The sequence below is a fragment of the Suncus etruscus genome, chromosome 7 (genome assembly GCF_024139225.1).
Source record: "Suncus etruscus isolate mSunEtr1 chromosome 7, mSunEtr1.pri.cur, whole genome shotgun sequence".
Classification (NCBI taxonomy): Eukaryota; Metazoa; Chordata; class Mammalia; order Eulipotyphla; family Soricidae; genus Suncus; species Suncus etruscus.
This window is the reverse complement of record NC_064854.1, coordinates 16,902,862-16,921,503: the sequence shown is the minus strand read 5'-3', so window position 1 is coordinate 16,921,503 and position 18,642 is coordinate 16,902,862. Positions and strand designations below refer to the sequence as shown.

Sequence of the window (18,642 nt, the reverse complement as noted above, 5' to 3'; positions counted from 1 at the left end):
AGTCAACTCAATACATTTAGTGAAATACAAGAAATTCTTTTTAAAAAGGGTCCTGACATTCCTGCTGTGGATGCACAGAAACATTCAGTGTTTCCTGGCAGCTGAGGAACCTGCGCCCTGGTCCTTCCCTGCCAGACACAGACCCTGCAGCTGCTACCTGCCTAGGATCTCCAGACACACTCCTGCGGCGTATTTATAACTCTCAACTGCCATTTCTAACCTACACTAAAAGTTGTTCACATAGGAAAATAAACACTAAGTCTGGGAATCTAGGCCTTCAGCTCTGAACCCAAAAAAGACCTGATAAGTGCCAAATTGAGCTAGACTGAAAAAGAGCTTCACAAGCAGACCTGTGAGGGCCTGTGGCCAACTCACCTCTTTGAGGCCAGGAAGCTTCTCTCTCTGACTTGTAGAGAGCCTGATGGAGAAAGCTGACAATTCTAGCAGAATTGCCAAAGTAACACTTTATTCCATGACTTATAAAGCTGCCGTGTAACAACCTGTCGACTGGATTAAGAGAAGCCCCCCTAAAAGAAGAGCAAAGGTCACAACATAATCCCCAGGGTCAAAATTGTCTTACAGTGCCAGAAATACTGTTTCATTAAGAGTTTCAGGATATGGGCCCGGAGAGATAGCACAGCGGTGTTTGCCTTGCAAGCAGCCGATCCAGGACCAAAGGTGGTTGGTTCCAATCCCGGTGTCCCATATGGTCCCCCATGCCTGCCAGGAGCTATTTCTGAGCAGACAGCCAGGAGTAACCCCTGAGCACTGCCGGGTGTGACCCAAAAACCAAAAAAAAAAAAAAAAAAGTTTCAGGATAGGGCCCGGAGAGATAGCACAGCGGCGTTTGCCTTGCAAACCGATCCAGGACCAAAGGTGGTTGGTTCAAATCCAGCAGCCGATCCAGGACCAAAGGTGGTTGGTTCAAATCCCGGTGTCCCATATGGTCCCCTTTGCCTGCCAGGAGCTATTTCTGAGCAGACAGCCAGGAGTAACCCCTGAGCACCGCCGGGTGTGGCTCAAAAACCAAAAAAAAAAAAAAAAAAAAGAGTTTCAGGATAATGTAATCAAGGTGTTTAAATAAAATATATATTAAAAAAAAATGTTTCAGGATAGGGGCCGGTGAGATGGCGCTAGAGGTAAGATGTCTGCCTTGCAGGTGCTAGCCAAGGAAGGACCGCGATTCGATCCCCCAGCGTCCCATATGGTCCCCCCAAGCCAGGGGCAATTTCTGAGCGCTAAGTCAGGAGTAACCCCTGAGCATCAAACGGGTATGGCCCCAAAAACCAAAAAAAAAAGAATTTCAGGATAACCCTCAAGTCCAAGCCAATACCACTCAGAAGAGGAATGAATGAAAGAGAGAACCAGAGGCACACAGATTTTTTTTAAAAGGATTTTTATACTATATTAAAAAACCATAAAATAAAAAAAGATCAATCAACATATATCTCCGAAGTCTTTCGAGTCTCTGTGTCCAGGGCCAGGCCAATGCTTCGTGCCTTTCTCTTCAGTGAACGATGGTTGCAGATAACACACACCAGCTTCCTCCATCAAACTTGTTCGGCCAAATCCAACACTCTGAATTTATCCAAGTTGTAGAAGCATGCTTTGACCACCCGTCCTCCGAAATACCTCCCGTTCAGGTCCACCACAGCTGAAAGGCAAGCAAGACCCTGGTCACTCACTTACACTGGTGCTCCTCGGTGCCAGCCACTTACCTGTTGCCACTCACCTTTGATGGCTGACTCGACCCTCTCGAACTCTAAAAATATCCGCACGGCTTCGTCGTCAGGGGCCCCGGGGATCTGGAAAGAGACGGCATTCGTCACCACTTAGACCTTCTCTGCCCACCTAGGCCACTGTCCCTGGCTACGCCAAATATCACCCCACGGCCAAGCAGAAGTAGAGAAGCAAGGGGAGGACATGATCTGTGGTCCACAAGCCTGTGTCCGTCTGTCTGGTTGTCACAGGTACTGGGGAGATACAGCAGGCCTCTGCCAGCTGTATGGAAAAAAAACTCACCACCAGACTTCTGGGGTCAACACACAGACTGAGACATGCACTCGGCCTCTCGCACATTGCAGCTGAGCCCCAACACCCCACCCTTGGGGACACGCCTCATTCCCCAAATCTTGTCCACCCACTGTGAAGCTCAGCTCACTGGCCTCACTGGCCAGACTTTTCTATGTCTCGGTGACTAACCCTTTCCTCACTTACTGGACTAACAAAAACCTGGTGACATACCACAACTACAAATTCTATTTTAACACAGGCTTGCTTGTCATTTTCTCCCTGAGACTGATACTGCATGCAATGTATGCCAAGGGCATATGCTATCATACAGAGCATGTAAGCAGGAAGTTCCATGAAGGACCCAATGTTGCATGCCTTAGGAGTCAAGTGTTGACTCACTAGAATTAACAGAGTCAGAAAAACTAATTCTGGGGCCAGAGAGATAGCATAGTGGTAGCGTGTTTGCTTTGCAAGCAGCCAACTCAGGCCCAACGATGGTACAAATCCTGGGATCCCATATGATCCCTTGTGCCTGCCAGAAGTGATTTCTGAGCAGATAGCGAGGAGTAACCAACTGAGCAATGCCACCAGGTATGGCACAATAACCAAAACCAAAACCAAAATGGATTCTTCAGCAGATCAAGGGTGAGGGCCTCTTGCTCTATGTTTCAAACAGTTATATGAGGGTGCCACTGCCAGCTCCTGCCACTCCTGCCAGCCTTAGGAGTGAGACATGGAGCAGTCTGTCTCCACTGTAAAAACTGCTGTGTGAAACAGGAAAGCCCTCTTACCTCAAATATCACACATTTTCCAACTTTGCCATATTTTTCACATTCTTCCTTGGTCTCAACTTCCAAGTCTTCATCTACTTCTCCTGCACCAACCATGTTCTAAAAACAAAAGAGATGAATTCAAGAAACAGATGTAATCTGCAAATGCATAATTAATTAAAAATATAACTTGCTTTCAAGACAGAATGTTCCCAATCCCAAATAACACAATGAAAAAGTTTTAACCCAGTAACAGCAATAGTTACTATTTCTTCAACAACAAAGCAAAAACACAGAAACTTTCATTAGCAATAGCCAAAAACTATCCATCCAGAGAAGAAAGAACAAAAGTGGAGGGGGCCAGAGAGACTCCAAGGGATGCAGGAAGCCTGGATTTGCATCTGAGAGAGCCAGAGCAGCCCAGTGCCATGGGGGAGGCCAGACCCCATAGAATGAGTACTGTGAGCTAGAAAGAGGTCGGTGGCTGCGGGGAGAAACGGAGGATAGGGTAGCGGGTCCTCATGGAAGCTGGACCCCTGGTGATGCGGGTGGTGTAGTACAGAGCCAGGTATGAAGCAGACGACCTAAAACTGTCGCTGTAGCCCATAGTTAAGGCCAAGGAGTTTCTTCCCAAGGAGGCAGGCAGAAAGGCCCCTGCCCCAATCCTCACCCTCAGCAGGACCACTTTGGTAGGACACTTGAGGATTTCGGTGAGTGGGTTCGAGTCCGACTTCTTGGACGGATCTGTGGAAGAAAGGCAGTTTCTCAGCACCTGCTGGTCAGGCATGATCGGCACTGTCACTCGGTCACCCTCGTCACAAAGTGGTTCTGCCTGGCCTGGCCCAGCCCTCCAGCGGCTCTACTCCAGTAACCATCCTAGAACCTGGAGATCTGCCCATCGGAAACATTTGCAGATGGACTGTTTGGCCCCAAACTACTGGGATGAGAGGCATCAGTTCTGGGTCACCTGTGGCCTTCAGGCAAATTCCCTTTGCGCTTTTTTTTTTTTCTTGGTTTTTGAGCCATACCCGGTGACGCTCAGGGGTTTCTCCTGGCTTGGGGGATCATATGGGACGCTGGGGGATCGAACCCAGGTCCGTCCTAGGCTAGCACAGGCCAAGGCAGAAGCTTACCCACTTGCACCACGGCTCCGGCCCCCCTTTTGCTTTCTGACTTTCATCTTGGGGTCTTTTTTTCTCTGAAGAACCCACACTCATCTCTGAATTACTATCTGCTCAATAAAACTCTTATTTTACCAAGAAGATTTTTTGAAAGAAAAAGTTATGCCCCAAATGCACTGAGTAGCTGCAGACAAGAGTCTTGTTTTATTGGTTATTAAACGTTTTAATTGGTTAAAATATACTGACTCTCCAGTGCCAGGAGATGCACTTAGTGGAGCAACCTATGGGGCTCTCTACTGTCAGGGCGACCTCCTGCCCCTCACCAAAACAAGCTCTGGGAAGGGGAGGGAAGGAAGCTAACACGACTCAGGATGCACCAAGTATGACTTCATGGTAAATCATGCAGCTTATCTACCGTGGCCTCAGTGTGAAGAGCTTCTATTAAAGGAAACAAAACACTAAACTCTCCCCAACAGAATCTCTACCCACACAACATCGTCATCCACACACATCATCATGCATACACATAGCACCACCCCAACACATACGCCCCCATCCATCCACAACATCCCCCCCAAGCTTTCCTCCCTTCCTTGGAAGAACTGAAGCACATACCTGGGAAGCCTGGCCGTGGCGGGGATCCCCCCTTCTCCATGGCGTCGCCCACAATGATCTTGCCTCCTCGCTTACTGGTCTTCTCCACTGACAGTGCTGTGCTTAGGCCTTGCTCATGCTTGCCGAGCCCCTGGCCCTCCCGGAAGCCGTACTTCTGCATGATTTTATGGGCCACGGTACCACTGGGGGAGACACACAGCAAGGATACATGCCTCAGTCACCCGAACCACCACCTGCAACCCTCGCCCCAGGGGGAAAAGCAACCCGGACAGAAACTGCCAGAAAACCTTGGATTCTTTTCACTCCTAGTTTTCAGCTGATTTCTGGCTGTTGCAAATCACAACCCGGTGACCGCTGATAAACCTGCCCCTCAACATTCATTCAGTTCCATCACTCTATGGGTCCAACCCTTGAGGAACTCAGAGCCATAGCATTTGCCTGGCATGTGCTATGTAAGGCCCTGGGTGTGGGGGGGAGGCAAAAGAGAAAGCTACCTTGTATCTAACTTCCTTCCAACTATCTCCAGACACCTGGCTCCAAAAGGCCCAGAAAAAGATGTATCAGCCCAGGGATCCTGGGGGCGCTAGATGTGACTTAGAGCAGATTCAGCAAAAATTCAATCTTAGCAGCAGCAGGAGAAAGAGTAACACATGATGCTTCCTACCCACATGGCCTCAGGGTTCCATGGGACACCCACTCCAGCTGTGGGGGACCGTAGCCACCCACAGTCAGCCTGGGGGGGTTGGGCGCATCGGGTATCTGAGCCGAGCCTCAAAGCACCAGCAGCAAATTCGCCGGACAGTGCTGGCCCTAAAGCTACCCTATCACCCTGTAGTCTCCATTCTCAAGAACAAAGGTCTCAGACCTGCACCCTGAGAGCATAGAGGGTGCAACTGGCCACACAGAACAGCCTCAGACCCAGACTCTGCTACAGCAGAGCTGGCTCAACATTTTCCGTGCACAGTCTGAGCCTTCTGAAACCCAAAAGACCGAACAATGTCAACAGAACTAACAGCTCCCAGCAAACAGGGGGGTCAGGGTTGGGACTATGTGTCTCCTGGGCACCAGGAGGATGCCACTTGCCCATGGGTGCCTGGGCTGGCACGGCAGGAACAGAAGCCTGCGTGCCCCCTTACCCCATGTTGGCCAGGAAGGAGTTCCCAGGCCCAGGCGGCGAGCGTGGCCGGTCCTGCTCCTCATACACGGGCGGCGGGATGGCGGCCTTGGAGGACTGTGAGCGTGGCCTCGACTCCTCCTCGTATGGGAACTCTCGAGGTACTATCAGGAGACAGAGCAGATCACTGGACTGCAGATCACTGGGTCAGGGGCAGTTCTGCCTTATGCAAGGATAGTACAACGCCCCCCCCCCCCTTTTTTGAATTTTGGACCATACCAGGTGACGCTCATGGGTTACTCCTGGCTATGCACTCAAATCGCTCCTGGCTTTGGAGGAACATATGGGACAACAGGGATCACACTCAGGTCTGTCCAGGGTCAGGCGCAGGTAAGGCAAAACCCTACCACTGCTCTATTATTCTAGCCCCTACAACCCTTTTAATTATCTCTACACCACCTTTTCTTTCTTTGGCTTTTCTCCAGCACCTGTGGACTCACTCTGGGGAGTTACTTGGGGAGTGCTCAGAGAACCACATGGGGTGCTGGGAATCAGCCTACCTGCTGTGTTAGAGTTCTAGGAACTCCACACCTTTCCTTTTCCTTTTTATTTTGGTTTGGGGACTCGTCCAGCAGTGCTCACTCCTGGCTGAGCTCAGGAATCCTTGTTGGGGGCTTGTGGTACCAAGTGGGGTGCTAGGACCGAAGCCAGGTCAGCCACGTGCCAGCCAATTAAGTGCCTTCCCCGCTTTTTCTCCTCCTCCCTCCTTCCTTCCTCTCCTGCTCCACAAAGCCCTTTCTTTAAGCGACAAACTAGTCATATTCCTTCAACTCAAGCCTGGTCTCCACACAAAGATGACAGGATCCTGCCCAGAGCAGTGAACCCCAAGCCCACAGCCACGCACTTACGTGGGAGCATTGCTTCTGGCATTAAACCAGGAAGGCCTTCACTTCCTTGGGCAGTTTGGGTGTGGCTGAGCCAGAGTGATACATATGTCAACGCCACTGCCGACCCCAGATTCCAGAAGAGATGCCGGAGAACAGTGGGGTGGGCAGGGCCAGGAGTGAGCAGGCCAAGGAAATACCAGCCCCCTGTGGACGGCCCAACTCAACAGCTAGAAAGCCACTAAGTCCAGTTGTTACCTGAACAACTATTTAGGGCTGTTTTGGGGGCACACTAGATGTGCCAAACCTGGGCTTTCCACAGGCAGTATATGCTGAGCTCCCACGGAGCTCAGCCCTGGCCAGTCCCTGGGACTATTTACTTTGCCCTGACCCTAAATACAAGATATTGGGAAACTCAAAAATCTCCTCACTACACACAAACCCATGCCTGGTACAGGAAAGTACTCAGGCAGGATCCATCCTCACTTGGGTCAGAGGCCTGTCCTGGGATCTGGGGGTGAAGATTTGGGCCACATGGTGGGGGGCAGCAGGGGGAATGGTACTTACATTCTTTGTCCTTCTCCACCAGAGACGTGGGTGGGGCAATGGCAGCTCCTCCCAAACCTGCAGGAACAAAGCAAGGGAGGAAGCATTAAGAGTGGTCACATTCTAACTGCCCCAACTCCCCTTCCTGGGAACATGCAAGAAACACAATCATCTGGATTAAAAAGGTGGAAACAGCAAGACTCAGAATGACAAAATGCTGTTTCGCAGCCGGTGCCCACGAGACCAGAGAGCTACAAGACACTCCACAGAGGAGCCATCAGGTTATGCTGGAAGTGGGAGCTCAAAGGATGGCAACAGAGAGTCGACGCTGAAGCAGCTGAGCACACAGGGGCAGAGCACCACCACCAGCCATGTGGCAGCCTCTCCATGGCTTGGCAGGAGTGAGGGGAGGGCCCAGTAGAGGCCCCGAGTGTGTTTGGGCCTTACTCCTTTTCCTCCTCTCCCGTTCGTAGTCCTCGTCTTCGTCAGAATCAGGGTCTGGCCTCCGGGAAAAGCCACTGGCTTCGTGTCTGTCTTTACGCCGCCTGTGTGAGAAAGAAGCCAAGGGCCTATCAGACAAACCAGAGCAGATGAGGCAGTCAGTCCGCTAGAAAGTGTCCTTGTCCTCTACGATATGCTACCCTCAGGCCAAGGAGGACATGCAGGAAACTGGCTGAGACTAAAGCAAGCCTGAGGGAAACCCAGTCAGTGAAGAGCTGGCTGGGAATTTTCTGGTGACTCCATTTGCCCCTCAGCTGATCCTCAGCTCAGTGCTTGGGATCAGGCCAGGGGTTCCCACCATCCAGCTCTGGACCATCTCCCGGGTGCAATACTCTAGTGCTCAGGGGACTGGACTCAGGGATCTGAGTTCAAAACCTGTTCCCCAGCCCTGAGACCCATCCAGCTCCATGCCAGTTCCACAGGTCACGGCTGTCTCCTCCCAAACCTCTTGCACAACCCAGAGAGGGTTCTATGAGGAAGAAGCCCGCAGTGCTGTGGAAACTGGGTCTGTCACGTAGGGCCACAGTCCCTGCATGAGACAGGGATCAGCTGGGGTATTTCATGCTCTGTGTGGGGTTAGTGGTGAACAGGCCCTGGGCCACAGACCCAGCCCAATGACATTTTTTTGTTTTTGTTTGGCCACACACAATGGTGCTCAGGGATTACTCCTGGCTCTGCACTCAGGAATTGTTCCTGCCTGGCTTGGGGGACCATATGAGATGCTGGGGCTCAAACCCGGGTTGGCTGCATGCAAGGCAAACGCCCTCTCTGCTGTGCTAATGCTCCAGCCCCAGCCCAACGGCCTTTAAAAAAAGAAAAAAAACAAAAAAAACCACAAGGCATGTTTGTACCTAAACTGTAGGAAAATAAGCCCATGCTACTTAAAAGAACATCTGGCTTAACTTCTGACTGGAGCAATAGCACAGCGGGAAAGGCATTAGCCCTGCATGTGGCTGACCCAGATTCAATCCCCGGTATCTCATAGGGTCCCCCGGGCACCACCAGGAGTGATCTCTGAGTGCAGGGCCCTGGAGGAAGCCCTGAGCACTCCAGGTGTAGCCCTAAAACAAACAAACAAACAAACAAACAAAAAAACCCATCTGGCTTAACATCGGTAGAGATATGGAGAATCACAGCAGTTCTCATTCAAGCAAAGCATAATTTCTCAAAGAGGTGAATGCTGGCACCATAGGACAGGGAGGGGTGACAGATGCCTGGAATAGGGGCTCCGTTTTACCCCAGGAATTCAGATTGGGGACTGAGTCTCTGGCAAAGGCAGGTCAGACATGTGGGGGCCTGCAGCAGTCCCTAAATGGGCTCACTCCAGTGGACTCAGGCAGGCACCCTGGGCCTCCCTCCATCTTGCCCAATCCCACCATGATCCTCCAGATCTTGTTTATCTTTTTTTTGGTTTTTGGGACACACTCGGTGACACTCAGGGGTTACTCCTGGATATATGTTCAGAAATCGCTCCTGGTTGGAGGACCATATGGGATGCCAGGGGATTGAACTGTGGTCCATCGTGTGAGGCAAATGCCCTACCACTTGCTCCACTGCTCTGGCCCTTCCTCCCGGCCTAATCCCTCATACTTCTCCCGCTCCTCGATTTCCTTCTGGCGCTCCAGCTCCCGCTGCCGCTGCCTCTCCTCCCGCTGGCGTTTCACCACTTTCTCATAGTCGTTGGGGAACATGGGGTCATACTCATCGGCCAGAGGAATCAGCACTTCTCCTGCCGAAAATCCGCTAGGAACAGGATCCTGAGGCAGGCAGAGACACTGTGTGAGCAGCAGCCACAGATGGAGGCCGACGAGGGACTTGGGACAAGGACAAGGGTGGGCTGGCAGGCCTCAAGCCCTACAATGGCCCATGCCTCACTGGACACCATAGAGCCCAGAGCCCCTGCTGCTCAGGGCCAGTGGAACCCCCCAAACTAATGGTATTTGCCTGGGATTCAGCAGCAGCAAGCACTATGGAGCTTTTTAAAACACAATTCAACACAAACTTCAGGGCAAACAAGATACAAACAAGACCATTCAAAGCCACTGAAAAGAGGACCTTCTAACTCTGGGGCTTTTGACAGAAAACCTCCTGCCCTTCCTAAACCCTCTAGAACCATCTCCTTGCCCCAGTGGCACAAACCAGTCCCTCCACTGAGACCCTCAGACAGTCCCATTTGGAGCTCCTCTCTGCATTAAGAACCAGGGGTCCCCTGCAGGGAGGGCAGCCTGACTAGCAAGAAGGGTCGGGGCCCTGGACAGAGTCTGGCAAAGGGATTTCCCCCTGGCACCGATCCCACCTGCGAGCTGAGCAATGCCCCCAAACCTCTGCCTCTGCTCTGCTTTCTTAGCTGTGTGACACCAGGTCTGGCTTGTTTCAGTCCCTGAAACCTCCATCGTTCCATAGCTCCTAGTGGATCTCAAGCACATCCCCACAAGGGTCCCTGAGCCTGGTGGTGTCCCCAATGACAGAAGAACCCCTCTCTGCCTGCATCTTTATATATATATTTTGGTTTCTGGGCCACACCTGGTAACTCTCAGGGGTTACTCCTGGCTATGCATTCAGAATCGCTCCTGTCTTGGGGGCCATACAGGATACTGGGGGATAGAACCATGGTCCATCCTAGGCTAGCACGCACAAGGCAGATGCCTTAACCTCTTGCGCCACGGCTACGGCCTCTCTGCCGGCATCTTAACTCAATTCTGGGTTATCCTTTACCACACCTGCCAGAGATGGGAACACAGCTGGTGGTGCTCAGGGCTTCCCCTTGGCAAAGCAAATGCAAAGCAAGTGCCCAAAACCATACTACATCTCTAGCCCGATTTAATTTCTTTAATCCCTTTCTTTGTCTTACTCCAGCCCCCATTTTGTTGTTTTTGTTTTGGGGCCACACCCGGCGATGCTCAGGGGTTACTCCTGGCTGTCTGCTCAGAAATAGCTCCTGGCAGGCACGGGGACCATATGGAACAACGGGATTCGAACCAACCACCTTTGGTCCTGGATTGGCTGCTTGCAAGGCAAACGCCACTGTGCTATCTCTTCGGGCCCTCCACCCCATTTTAATTTAACCTTTCTCCGACTCCAAACCAAATAAGCTCTCATACCTTTGCTAAAGCAGAAATTAAGAAGGGTCCAACACAAATCACCAACTTTTGGCGAATGACACTATTGGGATGCCAGGAGGTGGGGCCGAGTACCCGGGATCCACATCTAGACAGTGGCCAGAGAGCAGCCTCCATGTTTCCTTTCCTTCTGTCACCAATTCCTGGTTGGTTTTTGGATCACACCAGTGATGCCTGGGGGTGGTTCCCAGCAGAGCCAGACTCTGCATGTGCCCAGCCCTCTGCATTACAGGCAGTCTCATCAGAGGAAAGCTCCAATGGAAGAGGCCTCAGTGCCGAGAGAAACCCAGGGAAGGCACTCACCTTGAGCCAGCAGCCACGTGTGGGGGGTGTCCACGATTTGCCGCTCATCTGAGGAACCGCCCCGCTTCAGGTCAATGACCGGGGCCAGGACAGTGCTCTGCTTTGTCCTCTGGCTCTGTAATCACCAAGAACAAGTACTGCCACTTCAAAAGCTCCTGGACCATGCGACGCCCCGCCAAGCCAGAGAAACCACCAGGTGGTTCTTAACCTCCCAACTTTCTTCGTCTTCACAGGATGTCAGGAATCTCACATCATCTCTTTAATTCCCTACTTTCTCAGACGTTCACTTACATAACCCCAATGCTACCCCAATAAAGCCAATAAATAATGAAACTACATTGAATCAGTCCAGACCTTCCCCTCGTTTTCCACCCAGCTCATAATGGTTTTTTATTTTGGAAGGTCACACTCGGCAATGCTCAGGGCTTACTCCAGGTTCTAGAGTCAGAAATCACTCCTGGCAGGCTCGAGGGACCTATGGTATGCCAGGGATAGAACCTGGGTCGGCCGCATGTAAAGCAAACGCCCTATCTGCTGTGCTATGGCTCTGGCCCCTCATAACGGTTTTCTAAGCTGTTCTTCAGGACCCTATGGACTCTGCCATCACCCTCTGCAGAGCAAGACAGCGCACGAGAGGTCATGAAACACCAAGCTACAGAAGCACATGAAAACATCTTAGAGCCACTGAGGACTGGACCTGTGAGAATGACCAGCACGTAGGTGGGAGGGGGGGGCAGTGAGTGATGGATGGTAGGGGCACATCTGGCCAGCCAGGCCCTGCAAACAGCCCTGCACTCAGTGGCCACACCGGCTCCTGGGGGTCTTACCTTGGCCTGGGTGAGAGCCGCCTTCTTCACCTGCAGCTGCGACTGCAACAGCTTGAAGTTCTTAGACCAGCCCTCGGTCTTTGAGTCGCTGGTCTCCACGCCCAGGTCGTCGTAGAGGGACATGGTGTCAGTTGAATGCTGTGAAGCAAAGGCGGGGGTGAGCCAGTCACCCTGCACTAAGACCCTGGCAATGAGCCATTGGAGTGACCAGTAGCCTAGGTACCACATGGACAGACTGACTTACAGGACATCTTTAAAAATACTGTACCCTGGTTCCTCCCTTCTCTAGCCAACAAAACTTCCATAAATATTTTTAACTACTTCTTTTTCTTCTATTGACATTTTAAGGCCACACCGGGCAATGCTCAAGGGCTACTCCCAGCTCAGTGCTCAGGGACCTAACCCAGGCCTCCTGCGTAGAGCTAGGCTTAGCCCACTGAGATCCACCTTCTACCCAACCTGTTCTCAGGAGAGCAGCAGTAACCGCATTCCTTCCAGGGGCGTGAGGAAGGAGAGAGGGAAATGACATGTTTCAAGGCTTGGCCAAAGCTATGAAATTTCTAGCTTGGGTTTCTAGTTTGGGGGTCCCAGCCAAGCAGTGTCGGGGGATAAAATCTCTGGGAACTGAGCTCTCTCCAGGCCCTCCTGAGCACCCAGCAGGAGTGATCTCAGAGTACCGACACACATCCAGGCATGGCCCATTCCTGAATCCCTGATCAAATCAGCAGAATGACGTTCAGGGTTCTGTGCTCACTGACCCTGGGCCGACCCCCCACTCAGAGTCTGCAGAGGACCTGGGCCCATTTCAGGATAATCTCCAGTTAAAAGACCTCATTAGGGACATTTCCAGTGATTTGTAGTCATTTTCTGGAAGAGTCGAATAGATGGGAAATGTCACGGTATGCCCATTTCCTTGAGCCACAGCATTCGGGAAGTGTGTGCTCCCCACCCATGCATACTCCAGCACAGTCCGTGTAGGTGACACCAAGGCCACCACTGCCACAAAGACCAGTCCTTGATGACAAGTAGCCACTAAGTGGGGACACTCAGGGACCCCCGGCTAGGAGAGGCAAAACTGAAAGCAGTAGTCAAGCACAGGGTGCCTCGGCTTTGGCACAGACAGGGACCATAACTGCAAAGAACTACAGCAGATCCATGAGCAAGAAAGGACAGCAGGGAGGCATGCCTTGCAAGTGACAGACCCAGATTCGATCCCCTGTATGCCACAGGATCCTCCTGAGCCTGCCAGGAGTAATTTCTGAGCACAGAGGCAAGAGTCTGAGCAATGCCGGCTGTAGCACCCCCAAAAAGTAAAAGAAATTTTAAAAACGACAGTGACTACTTCTGATTCCGGTTTCCTCACTGCCGCCCCAGGGAGGAAGTGAGCTATAGGTCCCCGAGTGTCATGTCTTGGAGTGCAGGTGTGGGAGGCACCCTGAAGTGTAGTATGGCAGCATGGCTGGATCTTGGGGTGCAGGTGGGGGAGTAGTGCTAGGTCTCGGGGTCCAGGTGTGGGAGGCATTGCCGGATCCCAGGGTGTTGTGTGGCAGCATGTCTGGGTCCCCGGGTCCAGGTGGGGGGAATAGTGCTAAGTCTCAGGGTGTAGGCGTGGCAAGCACTGCGGGATCCCAGGGTGTAGTCTGGCAGCATGCATGGCTGAATACCGGGGTGCAGGTGTGGGAGGCACTCCTGGATCCCAGGGTGTATGTAGTACGGCAGCATGCATGGCTGGATGCCGGGGTGCAGGTGAGGGAAGAGTGCTAAGTCTCGGGGTGCAGGTGCGAGAGGCACTCCAGGATCCCCAGGATGTAGTAGGGCAGCACAGCTGGATCCCGGGGGGTGCAAGTGGGGGAGTCGCTAGTGCTAGATCTCGGGGTGCAGGTGTGATCCAGCACTCCTGGACCCCAGGATGTATTGTAGCAGCAGTATGCCAGCCTGCAAGGCTGGATCCCGGGGAGTACTGCTAGGTCTGGGGTGCAGGGTCTAGGCCACGGGGGAGGTCGAACGCTGCTTGCTGGGGCTCCCCGCCTGCGTCCTTGCAGCCCTGCAGACTGCTGGGGACACCGAGGGGCGACGTGGGGTGGCCGAAAGCGGCCCGACTCCAGCCTGTCCAGCATGGCCCGGGGCATGGCCTCCTCCCTGCCGCCTCCTGGCCGAGCGACACCTTCCTCTCCCCCAGCTAGAAGCAAGGGGCCCGGCCCCGCAGCAGGAGACGCACGCAGCCTGACAGCCCCGGGCCCGGGCAGGACGCGGCCCTCGCGGGCGGGCGGGGCGGCTCCCGGGTCCGGCGCGGCCTGGAGTGAGTCGATCTTGGGGCCGCGGCCTCGCGTCCGCGCCGGCGCCGCCCGGGACGCTCCCAGCCCGGCCTCCGCACTCACCCGGCGCGCCCGGCGCCTCTCCCCATGGGCCGCGGACGCAGCGGCGGGGCGCGCTCGGCGGTGCCGGTGGCCGCGATGCCCGACGGCGGCCGCGCCAACCTCCTCCGGCGAAGGCGCGGGGCGCGTGCGCGGCGCGGGGTCAAAGGTCGCGGCCGCAAGAGGGCCTCCTGCGCGCCTCGTAGCCCGGGCGGCGGCTCACAGCGCCCTCCGCGGTGGGAGGTCCGCACTGCAAGGCGGGGGCACAGCGCCCCCAGCGGCGGGCTGCGGAATGCTTCAGTGACACCAACCACCAAGTCCTGGTGTGTAAGTAAAGGCTAGTGTTTGAGATCCAGCTGCTTTTTAGTTTTTTTTTTTTTTGGGGGGGGGCGGGAGGGCACATCCAGCGGTGCTCAGGAGTTACTCCTAGAACTGTGCTCAGAAATTACACCTAGGGGGCTGGAGAGATAGCATGGAGGTAAGATGTTTGCCTTGCATGCAGAAGGTCGGTGGTTCGAATCCCAGCATCCCATATGGTCCCCTGAGCCTGCCAGGAGTGATTTCTGAGCATAGAGCCAGGAGGAACCCCTGAGCACAGCCGGTGTGACCCAAAAAAAATCTTAAAAAAAAAAAAGAAATTACTCCTGGAAGGTTCAGGGCACCCTTACGGGATGCTGGGGGTTGACTCCCTGTTGGCCACTTGCAAGGCAAATGTCCTCCCCACTGTGGCTATCGTTCTGGCCCTAGGTCTCACATTATTTTATTTTGTTTGCTTGTTTATTTTTCTGTTTTATTTTATCTATTAATTAATTTATTTTTGGTTTTTGAGCCACATCCAGCAGCGCTCAGGAGTTACTCCTAGATCTGTGCTCAGAAATCACTCCTGGAAGGTTCAGGAGACCCTTATTTGTGGGTGTGTGTGTGTGTGTGTGTGTGTGTGTGTGTGTGTGTGTGTGTGTGTGTGTGTGTGTGTGTGGTTTTTGGGTCACATCCGGCAGTGCTCAGGGGTTACTCCTGGCTACATGCTCAGAAATTGCTGCTGGCAGGTATGGGGGACTATATGGGACGCTGGGATTTGAACCAATGACCTTCTGCATGAAAGGCAAATGCCTTACCTCCGGCCCCTCAGGGAACCCTTTTGGGATGCTGTGCTATCGCACAGGCCATAGGCCTCACATTATTTTATTTTTTTGTTTGTTTTTTTGTTTTGCTTGTTTGGTTTGGTTTGGTTTTTGGGTCACACCCAGCAGCGCTTAGGGATTACTCCTGGCTCTACACTCAGAAATTGCTCCTGGCATGCTCAGGGGACCATATAGGATGCCGAAATTCGAACCACCATTCTTCTGCATACAAGCAAACACCCTACCTCCATGCCATCTCTCCAGCCCCTGAGCCACTGCTTTTTGAGCACTCAGAAATTCCTCCTTGTGGGCTCAGAGAATCATACAGGATGCCAGGGTTCGAACCCGGGTCCGTCCAGGTCAGCAGCATGCATCATTCTGCCCCACGTTATTTTATTTTTAAAAGAAAATGAATTTTAATTGTTTTTTGGGGGGATAATCACACCTAGCCATGCTCAGAAGTAATTCAATACCATATGGGTTGCCAGGGATCATAGCCAGTTTGTCCACATACAAGGCAAATTCCCTACTAGCTGTACTATCACTCTGGCCCTCATATTAAAGAAGACAAATCAGAAGTTAAAGGAAAAGGTAGAGTACAGTAAACAAGGCATTTGCCTTGTACGTGACCTACCTAGGTTTGATACCCAGCATCTTATATGGTCCCCCTGATCCCTAAGCTCAGAGTGCTCAGAGCACTGCTAATTGTAACCAAAAAAAAAAAAAAAAAAGTCTCTCACCCAAATGCAAATCAAATGCTTTCACACAATAAAAGCTTTGAAAAAGTCACAAAATAGAAGACATGAAACATAACCAAGCATTTCAGTTGTGTAAAGAAAATTGAGATAAGCACTGGTCTCTGCTACCACCCTGACCCACCCTGATCTCTTCTGAGTTTTGATGGGCAGGGAAAGGTCAAGATAGTCTTGTTATGGAGACCCCTAGGTATGTCTCAGATTTTAGGCTCTAAATAAAATGGAAACACCTACTCACCAATAGCAAGCCTTTGTAGCAAACATAGGAGAGATAAAGAGAATGAGTCCAGACAAACATGATATATTCTTGTCACAAAAGGTAAGTGAGGAGAGAGAAAACCTAAAAATACAATTAGTGTGGTAGATCTTCGCTAATGCTAAGATGACATCTTTTTAAGTGTTCTTGACACATTCACAGCAAAATGTCATATTTTAAGTCACAGGGAAATTCTTCATCTATTCTAGTAAGTATAATGATATGGAAAATATTATCTGGGTGAACAACCAAACCAAAAAATAAACATCCCTACTCCCTGGAAAATAATCATGCTTAAGTAACATTTGGATCCAAAAGAAAAATGAAAGAGATTAACTCTTAAGAAAAGTGGGTCGGAGAGATAGCATGGAGGTAGGACATTTGCCTTGCATGCAGAAGGCAGTGGTTCGAATCCCAGCATCCATATGGTCCCCCGAGCCCTGCAGGAAGCAGCATAGGAGCTGGGGAGTAACCCCTGAGCACTGCCGGGTGTGACCCAAAAACCAAAAAAAAAGAAAGAAAGAAATTAAAATAACACTTAGAAAAGTATGAAAATGATACGACAATATCATAGCTCGGGAATTTGGCTAAAATCGTGCTCATAGGAAAGCAAAGGATGCAGTTATATGTGGTAGAGCATGTACCTGTGTTGGGTCGATCCCTGGCATTGACTAAGCACCTCTGGCGGCACCAGAGGCACCCAAGAACGATCAGATGTGCTTCTTCTATGACTGTGGGGAAAAAAAATACTGAGGGGAAATCACGGATTCAAGAATGACACTCAGGGCCAGAGAGATAGCATGGAGGTAAGGTGTTTGTCTGTCATGCAGAAGGTCGGTGGTTTGAATCCCGGCATCTCATATGGTCCCCTGAGCCTTCAGGGAGCGATTCTTGAACAGGAGTAACCCCTGAGCGCGGCCGGGTGTGACCCAAAAAATCAAAAAGAAAAAAATAAAAAGAAATTAAACAGAATAAAGTAAAGGGACCAACCACCTATACAAGGAGCAAGAAGTAGGATAAAAACAGGTCACTGCCTGACAAAGAAAAAATAGGGACTGGGGTGGTAGCACAGCAGTAGAGCATTTGCCTTGCACACATCTCACCCAAGATGGATGTGGGTTCAATCCTCAGCATTCTGTAAGGTCCCCTGAGCCAGGAGTGATTTCTGAGCACAGAGCCAGAAGTAACCCCTAAGTGCCACTGAGTGTAGCAAAAAAGAAAGAAGGAAGGAAGGGAGGAGGGAGGGAGGGAGGGAGGGAGGGAGGGAGGGAGAGAGAGAGAGAGAGAGAGAGAGAGAGAGAGAGAGAGAGAGAGAGAGAGAGGAAGGAAGGAGGAAGGAAGGAAGGAAGGAAGGAAGGAAGAAGGAAGGAAGGAAGGAAGGAAGGAAGGAAGGAAGGAAGGAAGGAAGGAAGGAGGAAGGAAGGAAGGAAGGAGGAAGGAAGGAAGGAAGGAAGAAGAAGAAGAAGAAGAAGAAGAAAAGAAAGAAAGAAAGAAGAAAGAAAGAAGAAGAAAGAAAGAAAGAAAAGAAAGAAAGAAGAAAGAAAGAAAGAAAGAAAGAAAGAAAGAAGAAAGAAAGAAAGAAAGAAAAGAAAGAAAGAAAGAAAGAAAGAAAGAAAACAGAAAGACTAAAAAGAAAAAAATAGGACTAAAACAAACAACTGAAGGGCCTGGAGAGATAGCACAACGGTGTTTGCCTTGCAAGCAGCCGATCCAGAACCTAAGGTGGTTGGTTCGAATCCCGGTGTCCCATATGGTTCCCCGGGCTTGCCAGGAGCTATTTTTGAGCAGACAGCCAGGAGTAACCCCTGAGCACGGCCGGGTGTGACCCAAAAACCAAAAAAAAAAAAAAAAAAAAAAAAAACACAAACAACTGAAAAAGGGCTGGATAGATCATCCAGGATTAAAGCCTTTGCCTTACACATGACCAGTCCCAATTCCATCCTCAGTACCATATCTGGTCTCCTGAGCCCGCCAGAATAATCCCTGAGAGCCAGGAGGAAAAACTGAGCACAGCAGGATGCCCCTCCCCCTGCAAATAGAACAAATTTAATATGGAAATCAGAAAGGAGTAATTAATTTAAATAAAATCAGGAAAATACGTGGGTAAGAAATTAATCCAGAGTTGACTTTTCTCAAATAATCAGATAAGCTATTACCCACCCAAACAGAAACGACAGCAACAACCCAACAGGAAGTGAGGGAAACAGAGCACATGTCGAGGCAAATGGCCAAGAAAAATGACTTTGATGAGATCTGTACAAAAAGCAAGAAAACCTGCTATATTTTAAGGGGACACTCATCTCCCAATTAGGCTCAAGACAAGTACCCTGTGAAGACAGAGAT

The 18,642-nt window shown here is 51.3% G+C and overlaps 2 protein-coding genes across 2 annotated transcripts in view; one reads left to right on the top strand and one right to left on the bottom strand.

The window, feature by feature from the left end:
• Positions 1 to 18,642, top strand: part of ANKRD16 (ankyrin repeat domain 16) — a 256,684-nt gene that overhangs the window by 134,586 nt on the left and 103,456 nt on the right. The window lies entirely within an intron of this gene.
• RBM17 (RNA binding motif protein 17) lies at positions 1,380 to 14,284 on the bottom strand. The gene is made up of 12 exons (XM_049776337.1): positions 14,201 to 14,284; positions 11,814 to 11,951; positions 10,952 to 11,101; positions 9,155 to 9,321; positions 7,511 to 7,608; positions 7,085 to 7,141; positions 5,656 to 5,797; positions 4,520 to 4,701; positions 3,454 to 3,527; positions 2,805 to 2,903; positions 1,733 to 1,805; positions 1,380 to 1,654 (listed from the first exon to the last, which is right to left on the bottom strand). The coding sequence occupies exons 2-12, from the start codon at positions 11,934 to 11,936 to the stop codon at positions 1,551 to 1,553; spliced, it is 1,269 nt and encodes a 422-aa protein (XP_049632294.1). The 5' UTR covers positions 11,937 to 11,951; positions 14,201 to 14,284; the 3' UTR covers positions 1,380 to 1,550.